The 22,936-nt window shown below is 47.3% G+C and overlaps 1 protein-coding gene across 29 annotated transcripts in view; it reads right to left on the bottom strand.

Annotated features, from left to right (window-relative positions):
• LOC110521078 (serine/threonine-protein kinase MRCK alpha) overlaps positions 1-22,936 on the bottom strand; it is a 122,836-nt gene that overhangs the window by 59,096 nt on the left and 40,804 nt on the right. For all 29 annotated transcript variants that reach the window (XM_036976102.2, XM_090233482.1, XM_090233494.1 and 26 more), the window contains 2 exons: positions 22,335-22,430; positions 18,859-19,007 (listed from right to left, as the gene is read on the bottom strand). In XM_036976102.2, the coding sequence (XP_036831997.2) occupies positions 18,859-19,007; positions 22,335-22,430 (245 nt within the window). The remainder of the gene's footprint in view (positions 1-18,858; positions 19,008-22,334; positions 22,431-22,936) is intronic.

Here is a 22,936-nt window from a genome sequence, read left to right as displayed (position 1 = left end):
CAATAAATCAATACGCTAACAAATAATCAATACACTAACATTATAGTAACAATACATTATCAATACACTAACATTACACAAACAGTATAGTAACAATACATCATCAATACACTAACAGTATAGTAACAATACATCATCAATACACTAACAGTATAGTAACAATACATAATCAATACACTAACAGTATAGTAACAATACATCATCAATACACTAACAGTATAGTAACAATACATCATCAATACACTAACAGTATAGTAACCATACATCATAAATACACTAACATTACACTAACAGTATAGTAACAATACACTAAGTATATTAACAATAAATCAATACGCTAACAAATCAAAAGTAACAGTCAGTATCTTGTGTAGCCACCAGCTGCATTAAGTACTGCAGTGCATCTCCTCCTCATGGGGAGACTAAACTCAGCATAAAAAGAAACAACCCTTTTTCAGGACCAGGTCTTTCAAAGACATTTCGTAAAAATCAAAAGAACTTCAAGATCTAAATTGTAAAGGGTTTAAACACTGTTTCCCATGCATGTTTAATGAACCATAAACAATTTGTGAACATGCACCTGTGGAACAGTCATTAAGAAACTAACAGCTTATGAAAACTTAGGACACTAAAGAGGCCTTTCTACTGACTCTGAAAAACACCAGAAGAAAGATGCCCAGGGTTCTTGCTCATCTGCGTGAACGTACCTTAGGCATGCTGCAAGGAGGCATGAGGACTGCAGATGTGGTCAGGGCAATAAATTGCAATGTCCGTACTGTGAGACGCCTAAGACAGTGCTACAGGGCGGCAGGACGGACAGCTGATCGTCCTCGCAGTGGCAGACCACGTGTAACAACACCTGCACAGGACCGGTACATCCAAACATAACTGCGGGACAGGTACAGGATGGCAACAACAACTGCCCGAGTTACACCAGGAACACACAATCCCTCCCTCAGTGCTCAGACTGTCCGCAATAGGCTGAGAGAGGCTTGGCTGAGGGCTTCTAGGCCTGTTGTAAGGCAGGTCCTCTCCAGACATCACCGGCAGCAACGTCGACTATGGGCACAAACCCACCGTCGCTGGACCAGACATGACTGGCAAAAAGTGCTCTTCACTGACGGGGTCGAGGTTTTGTCTCATCAGGGGTGATGTTCGGATTCACATTTATCATCGAAAGAAAGAGCATTACACAGAGGCCTGTACTCTGGAGCGGGATCAATTTGGAGGTGGAGGGTCCGTCATGGTCTGGGGTGGTGTTTCACAGCATCATCGGACAGAGCTTGTTGTCATTGCAGGCAATCTCAACTGTGCGTTACAGGGAAGACATCCTCCTCCCTCGCGTGGTACCCTTCCTGCAGGCTCATCCTGACATGACCCTCCAGCATGATAATGCCACCAGCCACACTGCTCATTCAATCCCATTGAGCACGTCTGGGACCTGTTGGATCGGAGGGTGAGGACTAGGGCCATTCCCCCCAGAAATGTCCGGGAACTTGCAGGTGCCTTGGTGGAAGAGTCGGGTAACATCTCACAGTAAGAACTAGAAAATCTGGTGCAGTCCATGAGGAGATGCACTGCAGTACTTCATACAGCTGGTGGCCACACAAGATACTGAATGTTACTTTTGATTTTGACCCCACCCCCCTTTGTTCAGGGACACATTATTCCAGTTCTGTTAGTCACATGTCTGTAGAACTTGTTCAGTTTATGTCTCAGCTGTTGGATATTTACACATGTTAAGTTTGCTGAAAATAAACGCAGTTGACAGTGAGAGGACGTCTATTTTCTTGCTGAGTCTATATACAAGGAGGGTACCGGTACAGAGGTAATTGGGGTAATATGTACATGTTGGAAGAGTTATTAAAGTGGCTATGCATAGAAAATAACAGAGAGTTGCAGCAGCGTAGAATGGGGGGGTAGCAATGCAAATAGTATGTGTAGCCATTTGATTAGCTGTTCAGGAGTCTTATGGCTTGGGGGTAGAAGCTGTTTAGAAGCCTCTTGGACCTATACTTGGCGCTCCGGTACCGCTTGCCGTGCGGTAGCAGAGAGAACAGTCTATGACTAGAGTGGCTGGAGTCTGACAATTTTTAGGGGCTTCCTCTGACCCAGCCTGGTATAGAGATCCTGGATGGCAGGAAGCTTGGCCCCGGTGATGTACTGGACCGTACGCACTACCCTCTGTAGTGCCTTGCGGTCGGAGGCTGAGCAGTTACCATAACAGACAGTGATGCAACCCTTTTGAGGATCTGAAGACGCATGCAAAATCTTTTCAGTCTCCTGAGGGGGAATAGGTTTTGTCGTGCCCTCTTCATGACTGTCTTGGTGTGCTTGGACCATGTTAAGTCTCTGACCACCTCCCTATAGGCTGTCTCATCATTGTCTGTAATCAGGCCTACCACTGTTGTGTCATCAGAAAACTTAATGATGGTGTTGGAGTCGTTTTTAGATCTACCATCTAAAAAAATAAATATCCAACCACAGGCCTTATCAACACATGATCGACACACAAATAAATACCGGGGTTGCTGAAACAAACCCCAGTGACACAAACACACATCAAATGCTGCGTCGTCTCATAGCGGAGTAGTTTTGGTGACAGGATTTTACACACCACTGTACTATGAGTTGTGATTCATAGGCACTGCCAAATCAAATCGAGTACAGTGCCTTGCGAAAGTATTCGGCCCCCTTGAACTTTGCGACCTTTTGCCACATTTCAGGCTTCAAACATAAAGATATAAAACTATATTTTTTTGTGAAGAATCAACAACAAGTGGGACACAATCATGAAGTGGAACGACATTAATTGGATATTTAAAACTTTTTTAACAAATCAAAAACTGAAAAATTGGGTGTGCAAAATTATTCAGCCCCTTTACTTTCAGTGCAGCAAACTCTCCAGAAGTTCAGTGAGGATCTCTGAATGATCCAATGTTGACCTAAATGACTAATGACGATAAATACAATCCACCTGTGTGTAATCAAGTCTCCGTATAAATGCACCTGCACTGTGATAGTCTCAGAGGTCCGTTAAAAGCGCAGAGAGCATCATGAAGAACAAGGAACACACCAGGCAGGTCCGAGATACTGTTGTGAAGAAGTTTAAAGCCGGATTTGGATACAAAAATATTTCCCAAGCTTTAAACATCCCAAGGAGCACTGTGCAAGCGATAATATTGAAATGGAAGGAGTATCAGACCACTGCAAATCTACCAAGACCTGGCCGTCCCTCTAAACTTTCAGCTCATACAAGGAGAAGACTGATCAGAGATGCAGCCAAGAGGCCCATGATCACTCTGGATGAACTGCAGAGATCTACAGCTGAGGTGGGAGACTCTGTCCATAGGACAACAATCAGTCGTATATTGCACAAATCTGGCCTTTATGGAAGAGTGGCAAGAAGAAAACCATTTCTTAAAGATATCCATAAAAAGTGTAGTTTAAAGTTTGCCACAAGACACCTGGGAGACACACCAAACATGTGGAAGAAGGTGCTCTGGTCAGATGAAACCAAAATTGAACTTTTTGGCAACAATGCAAAACGTTATGTTTGGCGTAAAAGCAACACAGCTGAACACACCATCCCCACTGTCAAACATGGTGGTGGCAGCATCATGGTTTGGGTCTGCTTTTCTTCAGCAGGGACAGGGAAGATGGTTAAAATTGATGGGAAGATGGATGGAGCCAAATACAGGACCATTCTGGAAGAAAACCTGATGGAGTCTGCAAAAGACCTGAGACTGGGACGGAGATTTGTCTTCCAACAAGACAATGATCCAAAACATAAAGCAAAATCTACAATGGAATGGTTCAAAAATAAACATATCCAGGTGTTAGAATGGCCAAGTCAAAGTCCAGACCTGAATCCAATCGAGAATCTGTGGAAAGAACTGAAAACTGCTGTTCACAAATGCTCTCCATCCAACCTCACTGAGCTCGAGCTGTTTTGCAAGGAGGAATGGGAAAAATTTCAGTCTCTCGATGTGCAAAACTGATAGAGACATACCCCAAGCGACTTACAGCTGTAATCGCAGCAAAAGGTGGCGCTACAAAGTATTAACTTAAGGGGGCTGAATAATTTTGCACGCCCAATTTTTCAGTTTTTGATTTGTTAAAGTTTGAAATATCAAATAAATGTCGTTCCACTTCATGATTGTGTCCCACTTGTTGTTGATTCTTCACAAAAAAATACAGTTTTATATCTTTATGTTTGAAGCCTGAAATGTGGCAAAAGGTCGCAAAGTTCAAGGGGGCCGAATACTTTCGCAAGGCACTGTAAGTACACACACTAACCCTGACTGTGTTGTCATGTGTTGCTGCCTTGCTATGTTGTCTCTCTTTATGTAGTGTTGTCTCTTGTCGTGATGAGTGTTTTTTAATATAATTTATATTTGATTTATTTTTAATTCCAGCCCCCGTCCCCGCAGGAGGCCTTTTGCCTTTTGGTAGGCCGTCATTGTAAATAAGAATTTGTTCTTAACTAACTTGCCTAGTTAAATAAAGGTTAAATAAATTAAATGAAATCTCCTAACCCCAATTTGTAACCCTAAACCTAACCCTTAATTCTAACCCTAAACACTATGCCTAAAAAAAATATTTCCCCTTGTTTTACTATCCTTGTGAGGTCTTCTGGATAGTTAAACCAAATACACACACACACACACACACACACACACACACACACCTTTTCGTGTGTGTATGTGAACCCTTTGGAAATACCTGTATTTCTGCATAAATTGGTCATAAAATCTGATCTTCATCTAAGTCACAACAATAGACAAACACAGTCTGCTTAAACTAATAACAAACAATGATACGTTATCATGTCTTTATTGAACACATCGTGTAAACATTCACAATGCAGGGTGGGAAAAGTATGTGAACCCTTGGTTTTAACAAGTGGTTGGCCCTCCTTTGGCAGCAATAACCTCAAACAAACGTTTTCTGGAGTTGCGGATAAGACCTGCACAACGGTCAGGAGGAATTTTGGACCATTCCTCTTTACAAAACTGTTTCAGTTCAACAATATTCTTGGGATGTCTGGTGTGAACTGCTCTCTTGAGGTCAGGACTCTGACTTGGCCACTCCAGAAGGCATATTTTCTTCTGTTGAAGCCATTCTGTTGATTTACTTCTGTGTTTTGGGTCGTTGTCCTGTTGCATCACCCAACTTCTGTTGAGCTTCAATTGACGGACAGATAGCCTAACATTCTCCTGCAAAATGTATTGATAAACTTAGGAATTCATTTTTCCGTCGCTGATCGCAAGCTGTCCAGGCCCTGAGGCAGCCGCAAACCATGATGCTCCCTCCACCATACTTTACAGTTGGGATGAGGTGTTGGTGTGCTGTGCCTTTTTTTCTCCACACTTGTGTGTTCCTTCTAAACAACTCAACTGTAGTTTCATCTGTTCACAGAATATTTTGCCAGTAGCGTTGCGGAACATCCAGGTGCACTTTCGAAACCTCAGACGTGGAGAAATGTTTTTTTTCTGACAGCAGTGGCTTCTTCTGTGATGTCCTCCCATGAACACCATTCTTGTTTAGTGTTTTACATATTGTAGACTCATCAACAGAGATGCTAGCATGTTCCAGAGATTTCTGTAAGTCTTTAGCTGACACTCTAGGATTCTTCTTAACCTCATTGAGCATTATGCGCTGTGCTCTTTCAGTCATCTTTGCAGGACGGCCACTCCTAGGGAGAGTAGCAACAGTGCTAAACTTTCTCCATTTATAGACAATTTGTCTTACCGTGGACCAATGAACATCGAGGCTTTTAGTGATACTTTTGTAACCCTTTCCAGCTTTATGCAAGTCAACAACTCTTTATCTTAGGTCTTCTGAGATCTCTCTATTTCGAGGCATGGTTCACATCAGGCAATTCTTCTTGTGAATAGCAAACTCAAATGTTGGGAGTTTTTTATAGGGCAAGGCAGCTCTAACCAACATCTCCAATCTCGTCTCATTGGTTGGAATCCAGGTTAGCTGACTCCTGACTCCAATTAGCATTTGAAGAAGTCATTAGCCTAGGGCTTCACATACTTTTTCCAACCTACACTGTGAATGTTTAAATGATGTATTCAATATAGTTTAAGCACACTGTTTGTCTATTGTTGTGACTTAGATGAAGATCAGATCAAATTTGATGACCAATTTATGAAAAATCCAGGTAATTCCAAAGGGTTCACATTTTTTTCTTGCCACTGTATATATTTTTTTTACCCTTATTTAACTAGGCAAGTCAGTTATAAAACAAATTCTTATTCACAATGACAGCCTACAGGGGGAACAGTGGGTTAACTTGTCAGCTCGGGGATTCGATCCAGCAACCTTTCAGTTACTGGCCAAACGCTCTAATCACTAGGCTACCTGCCGCCCAAGACCATACACACAGACAGACATTCTCTGATACCCAGCATCTCTAACAAACTGAAATGACTCCACGTGTTCTATGAATGTTAATCTTCAGTACAGAGAAGCACATAAAGCACTGTAGAAGCTACCGACAGGTCCTTCCTCAACTGTTAACAGTCAACATCACATGAAGGGCCTGCTCCTACTTTATAGCAGCGTCTAACTGAATCAGCTTCCTATTAAAGTTACACATTTAGACAGTGCCTGATGATCATATTTACCACTGAATCAGCTTCCTATTAAAGTTACACATTTAGACAGTGCCTGATGATCATATTTACCACTGAATCAGCTTCCTATTAAAGTTATATTTTTAGACTGCCCATCTTTCCCATTTATAAGGGTTTGGTTTAGAAGCGTGGGTGAGTCAGAGCAGTGCCTGATGGGAGTGGTGAGGGGACTCTAGTTGGGAGGGAGTGGTGTAGGGGGGAGTATGGGGGTACATCCTGCCTGGGGAGGGAGTGGTGTAGCGGGGAGTATGGGGGTACATCCTGCCTGGGGAGGGATGGGGTGTACGGGGAGTATGGGGGTACATCCTGCCTGGGGAGGGAGTGGTGTAGGGGGGAGTATGGGGGTACATCCTGCCTGGGGAGGGAGTGGTGTAGCGGGGAGTATGGGGGGTACATCCTGCCTGGGGAGGGAGTGGTGTAGGGGGGAGTATGGGGGTACATCCTGCCTGGGGAGGGAGTGGTGTAGGGGGGAGTATGGGGGGTACATCCTGCATGGGGAGGGAGTGGTGTAGGGGGGAGTATGGGGGGTACATCCTGCCTGGGGAGGGAGTGGTGTAGGGGGGAGTATGGGGGTACATCCTGCATGGGGAGGGAGTGGTGTAGGGGGGAGTATGGGGGGTACATCCTGCCTGGGGAGGGAGTGGTGTAGGGGGGAGTATGGGGGGTACATCCTGCCTGGGGAGGGAGTGGTGTAGGGGGGAGTATGGGGGGTACATCCTGCCTGGGGAGGGAGTGGTGTAGGGGGGAGTATGGGGGGTACATCCTGCCTGGGGAGGGAGTGGTGTAGCGGGGAGTATGGGGGGTACATCCTGCCTGGGGAGGGAGTGGTGTAGGGGGGAGTATGGGGGTACATCCTGCCTGGGGAGGGAGTGGTGTAGGGGGGAGTATGGGGGTACATCCTGCCTGGGGAGGGAGTGGTGTAGCGGGGAGTATGGGGGGTACATCCTGCCTGGGGAGGGAGTGGTGTAGGGGGGAGTATGGGGGTACATCCTGCCTGGGGAGGGAGTGGTGTAGGAGGGAGTATGGGGGGTACATCCTGCCTGGGGAGGGAGTGGTGTAGGGGGGAGTATGGGGGGTACATCCTGCCTGGGGAGGGAGTGGTGTAGGGGGGAGTATGGGAGTACATCCTGCCTGGGGAGGGAGTGGTGTAGGGGGGAGTATGGGGGGTACATCCTGCCTGGGGAGGGAGTGGTGTAGGGGGGAGTATGGGGGGTACATCCTGCCTGGGGAGGGAGTGGTGTAGGGGGGAGTATGGGGGGTACATCCTGCCTGGGGAGGGAGTGGTGTAGGGGGGAGTATGGGGGGTACATCCTGCCTGGGGAGGGAGTGGTGTAGGGGGGAGTATGGGGGGTACATCCTGCCTGGGGAGGGAGTGGTGTAGCGGGGAGTATGGGGGGTACATCCTGCCTGGGGAGGGAGTGGTGTAGGGGGGAGTATGGGGGGTACATCCTGCCTGGGGAGGGAGTGGTGTAGGGGGGAGTATGGGGGTACATCCTGCCTGGGGAGGGAGTGGTGTAGCGGGGAGTATGGGGGTACATCCTGCCTGGGGAGGGATGGGGTGTACGGGGAGTATGGGGGTACATCCTGTCTGGGGAGGGATGGGGTGTACGGGGAGTATGGGGGTACATCCTGCCTGGGGAGGGAGTGGTGTAGGGGGGAGTATGGGGGTACATCCTGCCTGGGGAGGGAGTGGTGTAGGGGGGAGTATGGGGGTACATCCTGCCTGGGGAGGGAGTGGTGTAGGGGGGAGTATGGGGGTACATCCTGCCTGGGTAGGATGGGGTGTAGGGGGAGTATGGGGGTACATCCTGCCTAGGGAGGGATGGGGTGTACGGGGAGTATGGGGGTACATCCTGCCTGGGGAGGGATGGGGTGTACGGGGAGTATGGGGGTACATCCTGCCTGGGGAGGGATGGGGTGTACGGGGAGTATGGGGGTACATCCTGCCTGGGGAGGGAGTGGTGTAGGGGGGAGTATGGGGGTACATCCTGCCTGGGGAGGGATGGGGTGTAGGGGGAGTATGGGGGTACATCCTGCCTGGGGAGGGATGGGGTGTAGGGGTGTACCTCCTGCTGATAAGCAGCCACAGTTAAACAGAAGCTCTGGCTGCATGAGGATTTGGAGGGGAGAAGGGAGGTTCCCTGAACCCAAAGAACAAAGGCTTCTCTCTGGACAGCAGGATAATGAGGTAATGGCCCAAATGACACACTATTCCCTACATACTGCTCTACGTTTGACCAGAGCCCAATAGGGCCTGGTTAAAAGTAGTGCACTAAATAGAGAATAACGCCTGGTGGCATTTGGGACTTGACCCGAGAGACAAAGAGAGAAGGAGATTTTCTTTTCATGTTGAATCAAGTCAATGGGATAAAAGGTAGACCAACGGGACACCCCCCTACAAAGTAGACCTACTAACAGTCGGCTCAAGTCTAGCTAAAATGATACAATGAAGTAATTTCTGTTTGTTCCTTCTCCACCAACCATGTGAGTGTTCCCACTGTGACTATTAACACCTACCCAAACCAGAAACCATGGATAGACGGCAGCATTTGCACAAAACTTAGAGCGCGAAACGCTGTATTTAACCATGGCAAGGTGACTAGGAATATGGTCGAATAACAAGCACTTCGCTATACCCGCAATAATATCTGCCTAATATGTGTATGTGACCAATAACATTTGATTTGACTCAATACTGACATGCATTCTCTTCAGAACAAACTATTTTCCCAGTGTGCACCTGCGCTAACCTCTACTTAACACCTCCGTGGGTGTCTTTTAACCTCTCACTTTCCTGATAGGCTCAGACCTGGCCCTAGCCTGTGTGTGTGTGTGTGTGTACTGTGTGTGTGTACTGTGTGTGTGTACTGTGTGTGTGTGTGCGTGCGTGCGTGCGTGTTTGTGTCTCCTGTCATCCAGCATGCCGTCATGAGTTCCTCCTCCAGATAAACCAATTAAAACCCAGTGAAACCCTGAGCAGAGATCAAACAAAGAACTTGGCTACCACCCCTCTTCCCCCTCCCGCTGTCTCTTGCCTCATCTCTACCTCCCTGTCACCCGTGTCTTTATCCACCCCCCCTTTTCAATTCAAAGGACTTTATTGGGAAACATTTGTTTACACTGCCAAAACAAGTGAAATAGATAAACCAAAGTGACATAAATAAGACAAAATGAACAGTAAACATACTCACTAAAGTTCAAACGGAATAGAGACATTTCAAATGTCATATTATGGCTAATAAAGTGGTGTAACAAGGTGCAAATAGTTAAAGTACAAAAGGTAAAATAAATAAACATAAATATGGGATGTATTTACAATGGTGTTTGTTTTTCACTCGTTGCCCTTTTCTTGTGACAACATGTCACATCTTACTGCTGTGATGGATATGCCCTTCCTCTCCTACCCTCCCTGTCTCTCCCATTCTCTCTCTCCCTCTCTCTCTTCCTCCCTCCCTCCATTCCAGTAGGGCTGCGGTGACGTGACTGTTGGGGGCGTGGCTAATTGGTCTGCTCGGTCCCAGGCAGGACAGGGCTCCTGAAGTCTTAAGGCTGAGAATAGAGGGAGGTAATCTCCTTTAAGACCTCACCAGCATCCATCTGTAAGGGCCATCTGGCCGCCAAGACAACACACACACACACTGTGTCTCCTCACAGAGACAGGGACCAAGATAAGGACACACACAGAGCTCTATGGGACCTCATCACCACTGTTTGGAAGCACGCTCATACAGATACTGTGTATACTCACCATTGGCCGTTGCTAATTCATGTACCATTCATGACCATTTCTACAACAGGGCTGCAGGGTCTATGATAGATGACATTAAAAGGTAATGAGATGTCTGTGGCCAGTGGTCGGTCTGATGAAAGAGATTGGGTTCTTAGATCAGGAGGTGGAAACAGGGATGTGGAGCCCACATGGTTCTGATTAGTAATAACACACACACACACATATGGCCCTGATCAATAGATGTCAACACGCACACACAATGAGACACAATGAGAGACACACACACACAATGAGAGACACACACACATACAATGAGAGACACACACACACAGACACACACAATGAGACACACACACACACACAATGAGACACACACACACACATACAATGAGAGACACACACACACGAGACACAATGAGACACACACAATGAGACACACACACACACAATGAGAGACACACACACACACAATGAGAGACACACACACACACAATGAGAGACACACACACACACACACAATGAGAGACACACACACAATGACACACACACACACACACACACACACACACACACACACAATGAGAGACACACACACACAATGAGAGACACACACACACAATGAGAGACACACACACACAATGAGAGACACACACAATGAGACACAGACACACAATGAGACACAGACACACACACACACACACACAATGAGACACACACACGAGACACAATGAGACACACACAATGAGACACACACACACAATGAGACACACACACACACAATGAGACACACACACACACAATGAGACACACACACACACAATGAGACACACACACACACAATGAGACACACACACACACACACACACACACACACACACACAATGAGACACACACACACACACAATGAGACACACACACACACACACACACAATGAGACACACACACACACACACACACACACACACACACAATGAGACACACACACACACAATGAGACACATACACACACAATGAGACACACACACACACAATGAGACACACACACACACAATGAGACACACACACACACACAATGAGACACACACACACACACAATGAGACACACACACACACAATGAGACACACACACACACAATGAGACACACACACACACAATGAGACACACACACACACAATGAGACACACACACACAATGAGACACACACACACAATGAGACACACACACACAATGAGACACACACACACACACACAGGCCAGATGAGGGCCCTGCTAACAGAGAGCTGGGCCCTGCTGAGTTGGTCTGTGGGTCTCTGGTTTAGGCCATGCAGATCACTGACCATGCTCAGCTTCACACACAGCCCTCCACACACACACACACTAATGAGGGGGCCGCCACTACACTATTTTCTTAGTTCATTTTTAACCTTTAATTCTCCTTGGCAGGGTATTGTCTTCAACATAAAACAGTGAGCTATGTTTGTGGTACTGACAAGGCATTATGCTTACAGTGGCACAAGCATGTCACTGACCGAACCTCTTGACTGAGACCATTTCTATAACTAGGCCATCCTTACTTCACAAATGTGGCCTATATGCACTGATTCAAGTTATTCTAATTGGCCTTATATTGGAGAAATTACAGGGTTAATGCATTGTCATTTCAGTCACACCCACACAGAGAACACACCCTCCTCAGGGGACCTTCTGTTAATGTCTCCACCCTCCACAAACCAAGCGCGCCAATCTCTCCCGAGAGGGGGAACCCACCACAACCCCCATACATACACCCTGTCATTACCAGCCCAAAATGTCTCAGAGGGCCTCAAAGGGAACGAGACGACCACCGCCGCCCCGACTCCACGTAAAACACCATACAATTAGTGGGTCCCCATCTCGACACTGAGTCTATACTGCTGCTGTGCTATGGGACAATCAATGTTACTATAGGGCCAGCACGGCACACCCTAGCCCCTGGGCTCTTTCTCTCTCAAATCGTTCATCTGAGGCTTCTTCAGCGTCAACACTGTCATTATGTAGATGAGGCATGGTGACCACTTCCTGTGTGTCAGAGGGAAGAGTGGTTCCTACCACACAGCCTTAGAGGCAGAGGGCTTCTCCTATTGGCTGTCGTGTCCCTTATGACAAAACTCCCTCACAGCCAGGGCGTAGGTCAGGGGACCACCACAAAACATATATTTTTAGTTATTTTCTTTCATACAACCCAGTAAATGTGACCTTACATATACACTAAATGTTTTAGAACATCTAGTCATTCAAGGGTTTTTATTTTTCAACATTGTAGAATAATAGTGAAGACATCAAAATTATGAAATAACACATATGGAATCATGTAGTAACCAAAAAAAGTGTTCAACAAATCAAAATATATTTTAGATTTTAGATTCTTCAAACTAGCCACCCTTTGCCTTGATGACAGCTTTGCACACTCTTGGCATTTTCTCAACCAGCTTCATGAGGTAGTCACCTGGAATTTCTTCCCTTCTTAATGCATTTGAGCCAATCAGTTGTGTTGTGACAAGGTAGGGGTGGTATACAGAAGATAGCCTTATTTGGTAAAAGACCAAGTCCATATAATGGCAAGAACAGCTCAAATAAGCAAAGAGAAATGACAGTCCATCATTACTTTAAGACATCAAGGTCAGTCAATCCGGAAAATTGAAATTGTCTTCATGTGTAATCGCAAACACCATCAAGTGCTATGATGAAACTGGGTCTCATGAGGACCACCACAGGAAAGGAAGACCCAGAGTTACATCTGCTGCAGAGGATAAATTCATTAGAGTTACCAGCCTCCAAAATTGCAGCCCAAATAGATACTTCACAGGGTTCAGGTAACAGACACATCTCAACATCAACTGTTCAGAGGAGAGTGTGTGAATCAGGCCTTCATGTTGTAAATAATGTTTCTCCAACCATATCTTACGGCAGAAAAGAGCTTCTGAATATCAGGACAGCGATCACTACCTCGGATTAGACTAAGAGCTTCTGAATATCAGGACAGCGATCACTCACCTCAGATTAGACAAAGAGCTTCTGAATATCAGGACAGCGATCACTACCTCGGATTAGACAAAGAATTCTTCAACAACAACAGCACCAAGCAGGACTCACAAGATATTCTCCAAACAACCCACAGGGCAGACATCCCAATTATTCGCAAGAGGAAGCGACGTAGAGGACGAAGAGCCGGATGCCTCGTCTGGACCCACAGAAGACAACTAGGAAAGCTGCCGTTACCGTCAATATTACTCGCCAACGAGCAATCATTGGACAATAAACTAGACGAGGTAAGATCACGAATATCCTACCAACGGGACATTAAAAAAACTAATATCCTATGCTTCACGGAATCGTGGCTGAATGACGACATGGATATTCAGCTAGCGGGATACACACTGCACCGGCAGGATAGAACAACACACTCCGGTAAATCGAGGGGGGGGGTGCTGTGCATATTTGTAAACAGCAGCTGGTGCACGAAATCTAAGGAAGTCTCTAGATTTTGCTCGCCTGAAGTTGAGTATATTGTGAAACTGCAGGTCATACTACTTGCCTAAAGAGTTCTCAGCTATACTTTTCGTGGCTGTTTATTTACCACCACAGACAGATGCTGGCACTAAGACTGCACTCAGTCAGCTGTATAAGGAAATAAGCAAACAGGAAACCACTCACCCAGAGGCGGCGCTACTAGTGGCCGGAGACTTTAATGCAGGGAAACTTAAATCAGTTCTACCAAATCTCTATCAACATGTTAAATGTGCAACCAGAGGAAAAACAATTCTAGATCACCTGTACTCCACACACATAGACACGTACAAAGCTCTCCCTCGCCCTCCATTTGGTAAATCCGACCACAACTCTATCCTCCTGATTCCTGCTTACAAGAAAAAATTAAAGCAGGAAGCACCAGTGACGGTCTATAAAAAAAATGGTCAGATGAAGCAGATGCTAAACTACAGGACTGTTTTTCTATCACAGACTGGAACATGTTCCGGGATTCTTCCGATGACATTAAGGAATACACCACATCAGTCACTGGCTTTATCAATAAGTGCATTGAGGACGTCATCTCCACAGTGACTATGTACATACTAGAGGTCGACCAATTAATCGGAATGGCCGATTAATTAGGGCCGATTTCAAGTTTTCATAACAATCGGAAATCGGTATTTTTGGGCGCCGATTTGCCCCCCCAAAATTTTTACACCTTTATTGAATCTTTATTTAACTAGGTAAGTCAGTTAAAGAACACATTAACATGGGTTAACTGCCTTGTTCAGGGGCAGAACGACAGATTTTCACCGTGTCAGCTCAGGGGATCCAATCTTGCAACCTTAACTAGTCCAATGCAATAACGACCTGCCTCTCTCTCGTTGCACTCCACAAGGAGGCTGCCTGTTACGCGAATGCAGTAAGCCAAGGTAAGTTGCTAGCTAGCATTAAACTTATCTTATAAAAAACAATCAATCATAATCACTAGTTAACTACACATGGTTGATGATATTACTAGATATTATCTAGCATGTCCTGCGTTGCATATAATCTGACTGAGCATACAAGTATCTGACTGAGCGGTGGTAGGCAGAAGCAGGCGCGAAAACATTCATTCAAACAGCACTTTCGTGCGTTTTGCCAGCAGCTCTTCGTTGTGCATCAAGCATTGCGCTGTTTATGACTTCAAGCCTATCAACTGCCGAGATGAGGCTCGTGTAACCGAAGTGAAATGGCTAGCTAGTTAGCGCTCGCTAATTGTCGTTGTGTTGCTGGTTTGAGCCCAGGGAGGAGCGAGGAGAGGGACGGAAGCTATACTGTTACACTGGCAATACTAAAGTGCCTATAAGAACATCCAATAGTCAAAGGTTAATAAAATGGTATAGAGGGAAATAGGCCTAAAATTCCTATAATAACTACAACCTAAATCTTCTTACCTGGGAATATTGAAGACTCATGTTAAAAGGAACCACCAGCTTTCATATGTTCTCATTTTCTGAGCAAGGTACTACAAATAAAATAAAATAAAATTAAAATCGTCCGATTAATCGGTATCGGCTTTTATGGTCCTCCAATAAATCGGTATCGGCGTTGAAAAATCATAATCGGTCGACCTCTAGTACATACCCCAACCAGAAGCCATGGATTACAGGCAACATTCGCACTGAGCTAAAGGGTAGAGCTGCCGCTTTCAAGGTGCGGGACTTTAACCCGGAAGCTAACAAGAAATCCCTCTATGCCCTGCGACGAACCATCAAACAGGCAAAGCATCAATACAGGGCTAAGATTGAATCATACTACACCGGCTCCGACGCTCGTCGGATGTGGCAGGGCTTGCAAACTATTACAGACTACAAAGGGAAGCACAGCCGCGAGCTGCCCAGTGACACGATCCTACCAGACGAGCTAAATCACTTCTATGCTCGCTTCGAGGCAAACAACACTGAGGCATGCATGAGAGCATCAGCTGTTCCGGACGACTGTGTGATCACGCTCTCCGTAGCCGAAGTGAGTAAGACCTTTAAATAGGTCAACATACACAAGGCTGCGGGGCCAGACGGATTACCAGGTTATATGTGCTCCGGGCATATGCTGACCAACTGGCAGGTGTCTTCACTGACATTTTCAACATGTCCCTGATTGAGTCTGTAATACCAACATGCTTCAAGCAGACCACCATAGTCCCTGTGCCCAAGAACCCAAAGGCAACCTGCCTAAATGACTACAGAGCCGTAGCACTCACATCCGTAACCATGAAGTGATTTGAAAGGCTGGTAATGGCTCACATCAACACCATTATCCCAGAAACCCTAGACCCACTCCAATTTGCATACCGCCTAAACAGATCCACAGATGACGCAATCTTTATTGCACTCCACACTGCCCTTTCCCACCTGAACAAAAGAAACACCTATGTGAGAATGCTGTTCATTGACTACAGCTCAGCGTTCAACACCATAGTACCCTCAAAGCTCATCACCAAGCTAAGGATCCTGGGACTAAACACCTCCCTCTGCAACTGGATCCTGGACTTCCTGACAGGCCACCCCCAGGTGGTGAGGGTAAGTAGCAACACATCTGCCATCTGATCCTCAACACTGGAGCTCCCCAGGGGTGCGTGCTCAGTCCCCTCCTGTACTCTCTGTTCACCCACGACTGCATGGCCAGGCATGACTCCAACACCATCATCAAGTCTGCTGACGACACAACAGTGGTAGGCCTGATCACTGACAACGACGAGACAGCCTATAGGGAGGAGGTCAGAGACCTAGGCGGGTTGTGCCAGAATAACAACCTATCCCTCAACGTAACCAAGACTAAGGAGATGATTGTGGACTACAGGAAAAGGAGGACCGAGCACACCCCCATTCTCATCGACAGGGCTGTAATGGAGCAGGTTCCTTGGTGTCCACATCAACAACAACAAACTAGATTGGTCCAAACACACCAAGACAGTCATGAAGAGGGTACAACAAAGCCTATTCCCCCTCAGGAAACTAAAAATATTTGGCATGGGTCCTGAGATCCTCAAAAGGTTCTACAGCTGCAGCATCGAGAGCATCCTGACCGGTTGCATCACTGCCTGGTACGGCAATTGCTCGGCCTCCGACCGCAAGGCACTTCAGAGGGTAGTCCGTACGGCCCAGTACATCACTGGAGCAAAGCTGCCTGCCATCCAGGACCTCGACACCAGGCGGTGTCAGAGGAAGGCCCTAAAAATTGTCAAAGACCCCAGCCACCCCCGTCATAGACTTTGTTCTCTCTACTACCGCATGTCAAGTGGTACCGGAGTGCCAAGTCTAGGACAAAAAGGCTTCTCAACAGTTTTACCCCCAAGCCATAAGACTCCTGAACAGGTAATCAATGGTCCCGCAGACAATTTGCATTGTGTGCCCCCTCCCAACCCCTCTTTTACGCTTCTGCTACTCTCTGTTCATCATATATGCACAGTCACTTTAACGATACCTACGTGTACATACTACCTCAATAAGCCTGACTAACAGGTGTCTGTATATAGCCTTGCTACTCTTTTTTCAAATGTCTTTCTACTTTTGTTTTATTTCTTTACTTACCTATACACACACACACACACACACACACACACACACACACACACACACACCTTTTTTTGGCACCATTGGTTAGAGCCTGTAAGTCAGCATTTCACTCTAAGGTGTTGTATTCGGCGCATGTGACAAATAAACTTTGATTTGAATTGCTGCAAAGAACCCACTACTAAAGGACACCAATAAGAAGAAGAGACTTGTGTGGGCCAAGAAACACAAGCAATGGATATTAGACCGGTGGAAATTTGTCCTATAGTCTGGAGTCCAAATTGGAGATTTTTGGTTCCAACCTCTGTGTCTTTGTGAGACGCGTGTGGGTGAATGGATCATCTCCGCACGTGTGGTTCCCACCGTGAAGCATGGAGGAGGTGGTGTTGTTGTGTGGGGGTGCTTGCTGGTGACACTGTCAGCGATTTATTTAGAATTAAAGGCACACTTAACCAGCATAGCTACCACATCATTCTGCTGCAATACACCATCCCATCTGGTTTGGGCTTAGTGGGACTATCAAATGTTTTTCAACAGGACAATTACCCAAATCACACCTCCAAGCTGTGTAAGGGCTATTTGACTAAAAAGGAGAGTGATGGAGCGCTGCATTAGATGACCTGGTCTCCACAATCACCTGACTACAACCCAATTGAGGTGGTTTGCGATGAGTCGGATAGCAGAATGAAGGAAAAGCTCAGCATGTGGGAACTCCTTCAAGACAGTGGGAAAAGCATTCCAGGTGAAGCTGTTTGAGAGAATGCCAAGAGTGTGCAAAGCTGTCATCAAGGCAAAGGGTGGCTTGAAGAATCTCAAATATAAGATATATTTTGATTTGTTTAACACTTTTTCGGTTACTACATGATTCCATGTGTGTTATTTCATAGTTTTGATATCTTCACTATAATTCTACAATGTAGAAAACAGTAAAAATAAAGAAAAACCCTTGAATGAGTAGGTGTTCTAAAACCTTTAACCAGTAGTGTATGTAAGGTTCTGGGCTCCCGAGTGGTGCAGCCGTCTAAGGCAATGCATCTCAGTGCTAGAGGCGTCACTATAGTCCCTTGTTTGATTCCAGACTGTATCACAACCGGCCGTGATTTGGAGTCCCATAGGGAGGCGCACAATTTCCCAGCGTCATCCGGGTTTGACCGGGGTAGGCTGTCATGGTAAATAAGAATTTGTTCTTAACTGACTGGCCTAGCTAAATAATATGTAAACAAATTATCTGCTTCATTAAGGAGGGACATTTCCCTCTGCTTCATTGAGGGAATATTGGGAGTACTTTTATTTAGAGCCACAAAGGAACCAACTATTTCAGTGGTCATACAGGTGACTTGGACTAATGAGTCATTAATAAATAAATAAATACACTCACTCACTCACTCACTGTGTGTGTGTGTGTGACTCACCTGTGGACGTAATGCAGTTGGTGCACTGAGTCGATGGCCAGCACCATCTCAGCCAGGTAGAATCTTGCCATGTCCTCCGGCAACCTGTCTTCAAACTTACTAAGCAGGGTGAGAAGGTCCCCACCCACATAATAATCCATCACCAGGTACTGCCGAGAGAGGAGGGGAGGAGAGAATAAAACTCTCTGACATAGTAGTAGTAGTAGTAATAATAATACTGTATAATAGTGTAAAAGTAACATTCTTTGTATTCCTCTAGTGTCCTCCCACGTCCTCCCTCCATCTTTACTTTCTTCAGGCCTCCCTCTTTCTCCTTAGTCTTTTTGGTCACCCATCCCTCCCTCCTTTACCGTCAACCCCCCATCCCTCCCTCCCTCCTTTACCGTCAACCATCCCTCCATCCCTCCTTTACCGTCAACCATCCCTCCCTCCCTCCTTTACCGTCAACCATCCCTCCCTCCCTCCCTCCTTTACCGTCAACCATCCCTCCCTCCCTCCTTTACCGTCAACCACCCATCCCTCCCTCCCTCCCTCCTTTACCATCAACCACCCATCCCTCCCTCCCTCCCTCCCTCCTTTACCGTCAACCATCCCTCCCTCCCTCCCTCCTTTAACGTCAACCATCCCTCACTCCCTCCCTCCTTTAACGTCAACCATCCCTCCCTCCCTCCTTTACCATCAACCATCCCTCCCTCCCTCCTTTACCGTCAACCAATCCTTCCCTCCCTCCTTTACCGTCAACCATCCCTCCCTCCCTCCTTTAACGTCAACCAATCCTTCCCTCCTTTACCGTCAACCAATCCTCCCTCCCTCCTTTACCGTCAACCATCCCTCCCTCCCTCCTTTAACGTCAACCATCCCTCCCTCCCTCCTTTACCATCAACCATCCCTCCCTCCCTCCTTTACCATCAACCATCCCTCCCTCCCTCCTTTACCATCAACCATCCCTCCCTCCCTCCCTCCTTTACCATCAACCATCCCTCCCTCCTTTACCATCAACCATCCCTCCCTCCTTTACCATCAACCATCCCTCCCTCCTCCCTCCTTTACCATCAACCATCCCTCCCTCCCTCCTTTAACGTCAACCATCCCTCCCTCCCTCCTTTACCGTCAACCACCCCTCCCTCCCTCTTTTACCGTCAACCATCCCTCCCTTCCTCCCTCCTTTACCGTCAACCATCCCTCCCTCCTTTACCGTCAACCATCCCTCCCTCCCTCCCTCCTTTACCGTCAACCATCCCTCCCTCCCTCCCTCCTTTACCGTCAACATCCCTCCCTCCCTCCCTCCTTTACCGTCAACCATCCCTCCCTCCCTCCCTCCTTTACCGTCAACCAATCCTTCCCTCCCTCCTTTACCGTCAACCATCCCTCCCTCCCTCCTTTAACGTCAACCAATCCTTCCCTCCCTCTTTTACCGTCAACCATCCCTCCCTCCTTTAACGTCAACCATCCCTCCCTCCCTCCTTTAACGTCAACAATCCCTCCCTCCCTCCTTTAACGTCAACAATCCCTCCCTCCCTCCTTTACCGTCAACCAATCCTTCCCTCCCTCCTTTACCATCAACCATCCCTCCCTCCCTCCTTTACCGTCAACCAATCCTTCCCTCCCTCCTTTACCGTCAACCATCCCTCCCTCCCTCCTTTACCGTCAACCAATCCTTCCCTCCCTCCTTTACCGTCAACCATCCCTCCCTCCTTTAACGCAACCATCCCTCCCTCCCTCCTTTACCGTCAACCATCCCTCCCTCCCTCCTTTAACGTCAACCATCCCTCCCTCCCTCCTTTACCATCAACCATCCCTCCATCCCTCCTTTACCGTCAACCATCCCTCCCTCCCTCCCTCCTTTACCGTCAACCATCCCTCCCTCCCTCCCTCCTTTACCGTCAACCATCCCTCCCTCCCTCCCTCCTTTACCGTCAACCATCCCTCCCTCCCTCCCTCCTTTAACATCAACCATCCCTCCCTCCCTCCTTTAACGTCAACCATCCCTCCCTCCCTTACCGTCAACCAATCCTTCCCTCCCTCTTTTACCGTCAACCATCCCTCCCTCCCTCCTTTAACGTCAACCATCCCTCCCTCCCTCCTTTAACGTCAACCATCCCTCCCTCCCTCCTTTAACGTCAACCATCCCTCCCTCCCTCCTTTACCGTCAACCAATCCTTCCCTCCCTCCTTTACCATCAACCATCCCTCCCTCCTTTACCGTCAACCAATCCTTCCCTCCCTCCTTTACCGTCAACCATCCCTCCCTCCCTCCTTTAACGTCAACCATCCCTCCCTCCCTCCTTTACCGTCAACCATCCCTCCCTCCCTCCTTTAACGTCAACCATCCCTCCCTCCCTCCTTTACCATCAACCATCCCTCCCTCCCTCTAACGTCAACCATCCCTCCCTCCCTCCTTTACCGTCAACCATCCCTCCCTCCCTCCTTTAACGTCAACCATCCCTCCCTCCCTCCTTTACCGTCAACCATCCCTCCCTCCCTCCCTCCTTTACCGTCAACCATCCCTCCCTCCCTCCCTCCTTTACCGTCAACCATCCCTCCCTCCCTCCCTCCTTTAACATCAACCATCCCTCCCTCCCTCCTTTAACGTCAACCATCCCTCCCTCCCTTACCGTCAACCAATCCTTCCCTCCCTCTTTTACCGTCAACCATCCCTCCCTCCCTCCTTTAACGTCAACCATCCCTCCCTCCCTCCTTTAACGTCAACCATCCCTCCCTCCCTCCTTTAACGTCAACCATCCCTCCCTCCCTCCTTTACCGTCAACCAATCCTTCCCTCCCTCCTTTACCATCAACCATCCCTCCCTCCTTTACCGTCAACCAATCCTTCCCTCCCTCCTTTACCGTCAACCATCCCTCCCTCCCTCCTTTAACGTCAACCATCCCTCCCTCCCTCCTTTACCGTCAACCATCCCTCCCTCCCTCCTTTAACGTCAACCATCCCTCCCTCCCTCCTTTACCATCAACCATCCCTCCCTCCCTCTAACGTCAACCATCCCTCCCTCCCTCCTTTACCATCAACCATCCCTCCCTCCCTCCTTTACCGTCAACCATCCCTCCCTCCCTCCTTTAACGTCAACCATCCCTCCCTCCCTCCATCACCATCAACCATCCCTCCCTCCCTCCTTTACCATCAACCATCCCTCCCTCCCTCCTTTACCGTCAACCATCCCTCCCTCCCTCCTTTAACGTCAACCATCCCTCCCTCCCTCCTTTATCATCAACCATCATCATACTATTCATTTCATTCCGGCCTCTTCACAGCTTGTGTTCATCCCAAATGGAACCCTCTTCCCTATATATTGCACTACTTTTGACCAGTACCCTATAGCATTTGGACGCAACCCTTTACACCCCCTTAAAATCAGTGGTACTTTTGACCAGAGTCCTATTGGCAATAGGTTACGATTTGGGATGCAGACATACCATATATTGAAACCCATATGAATAGAGTAGAAGTTAGTGGAGATCTTACCAGGAAGTTGTCATCCTGGAAGGCGTAGTGCAGGGTGGTGATCCACTGGCTGTCCCCGTTCACCAGCACGTCCCGCTCCTCCCGGAAACACGCCGTCTGAGGGAGAGGTCAAGGGTAATCATTATATAAACAGAATGAATGGAATGTACTGTAGCTACTCTCATTGGCACACACTTCGGTCCATCACACTGCAGTCCAACCTGTGTGTGTACTGAATTCCTGTGTCTGCGTGTGATGGACAACCATAGAATTAATAGATTGTATTTCTATCTTTATGTGGGAAACACCGTTTCAGATCCTTTAGGGGTCAATTAAGTATTTTCAATTCAATTACACTTTCTAACAAACTTATAAAATAGTCAAATTCATCTATTTCCATCTGTATGAACAACCTGTAGCTAAACTATGTCATGGGGTACATTAATGAGGACATGTGTTTGAGAGTAGCGTTTATATTGCAGACAGTTTCCCATGTCCAGAGACAGCCAGACACAGTGGGGAGTTCGGTTCTATGAGCCTGAGGTATGAAAACTGCAAGCCCGGGGGACCACTGGGAACGGCTACACGGACACACACAGACCACTGTGAACAGCTGCCAATTA

This window comes from Oncorhynchus mykiss, chromosome 4 (genome assembly GCF_057628025.1).
Source record: "Oncorhynchus mykiss isolate SJ-2025 chromosome 4, ASM5762802v1, whole genome shotgun sequence".
NCBI lineage: Eukaryota > Metazoa > Chordata > Actinopteri > Salmoniformes > Salmonidae > Oncorhynchus > Oncorhynchus mykiss.
This window is presented reverse-complemented; position numbering and strand designations above follow the sequence as displayed.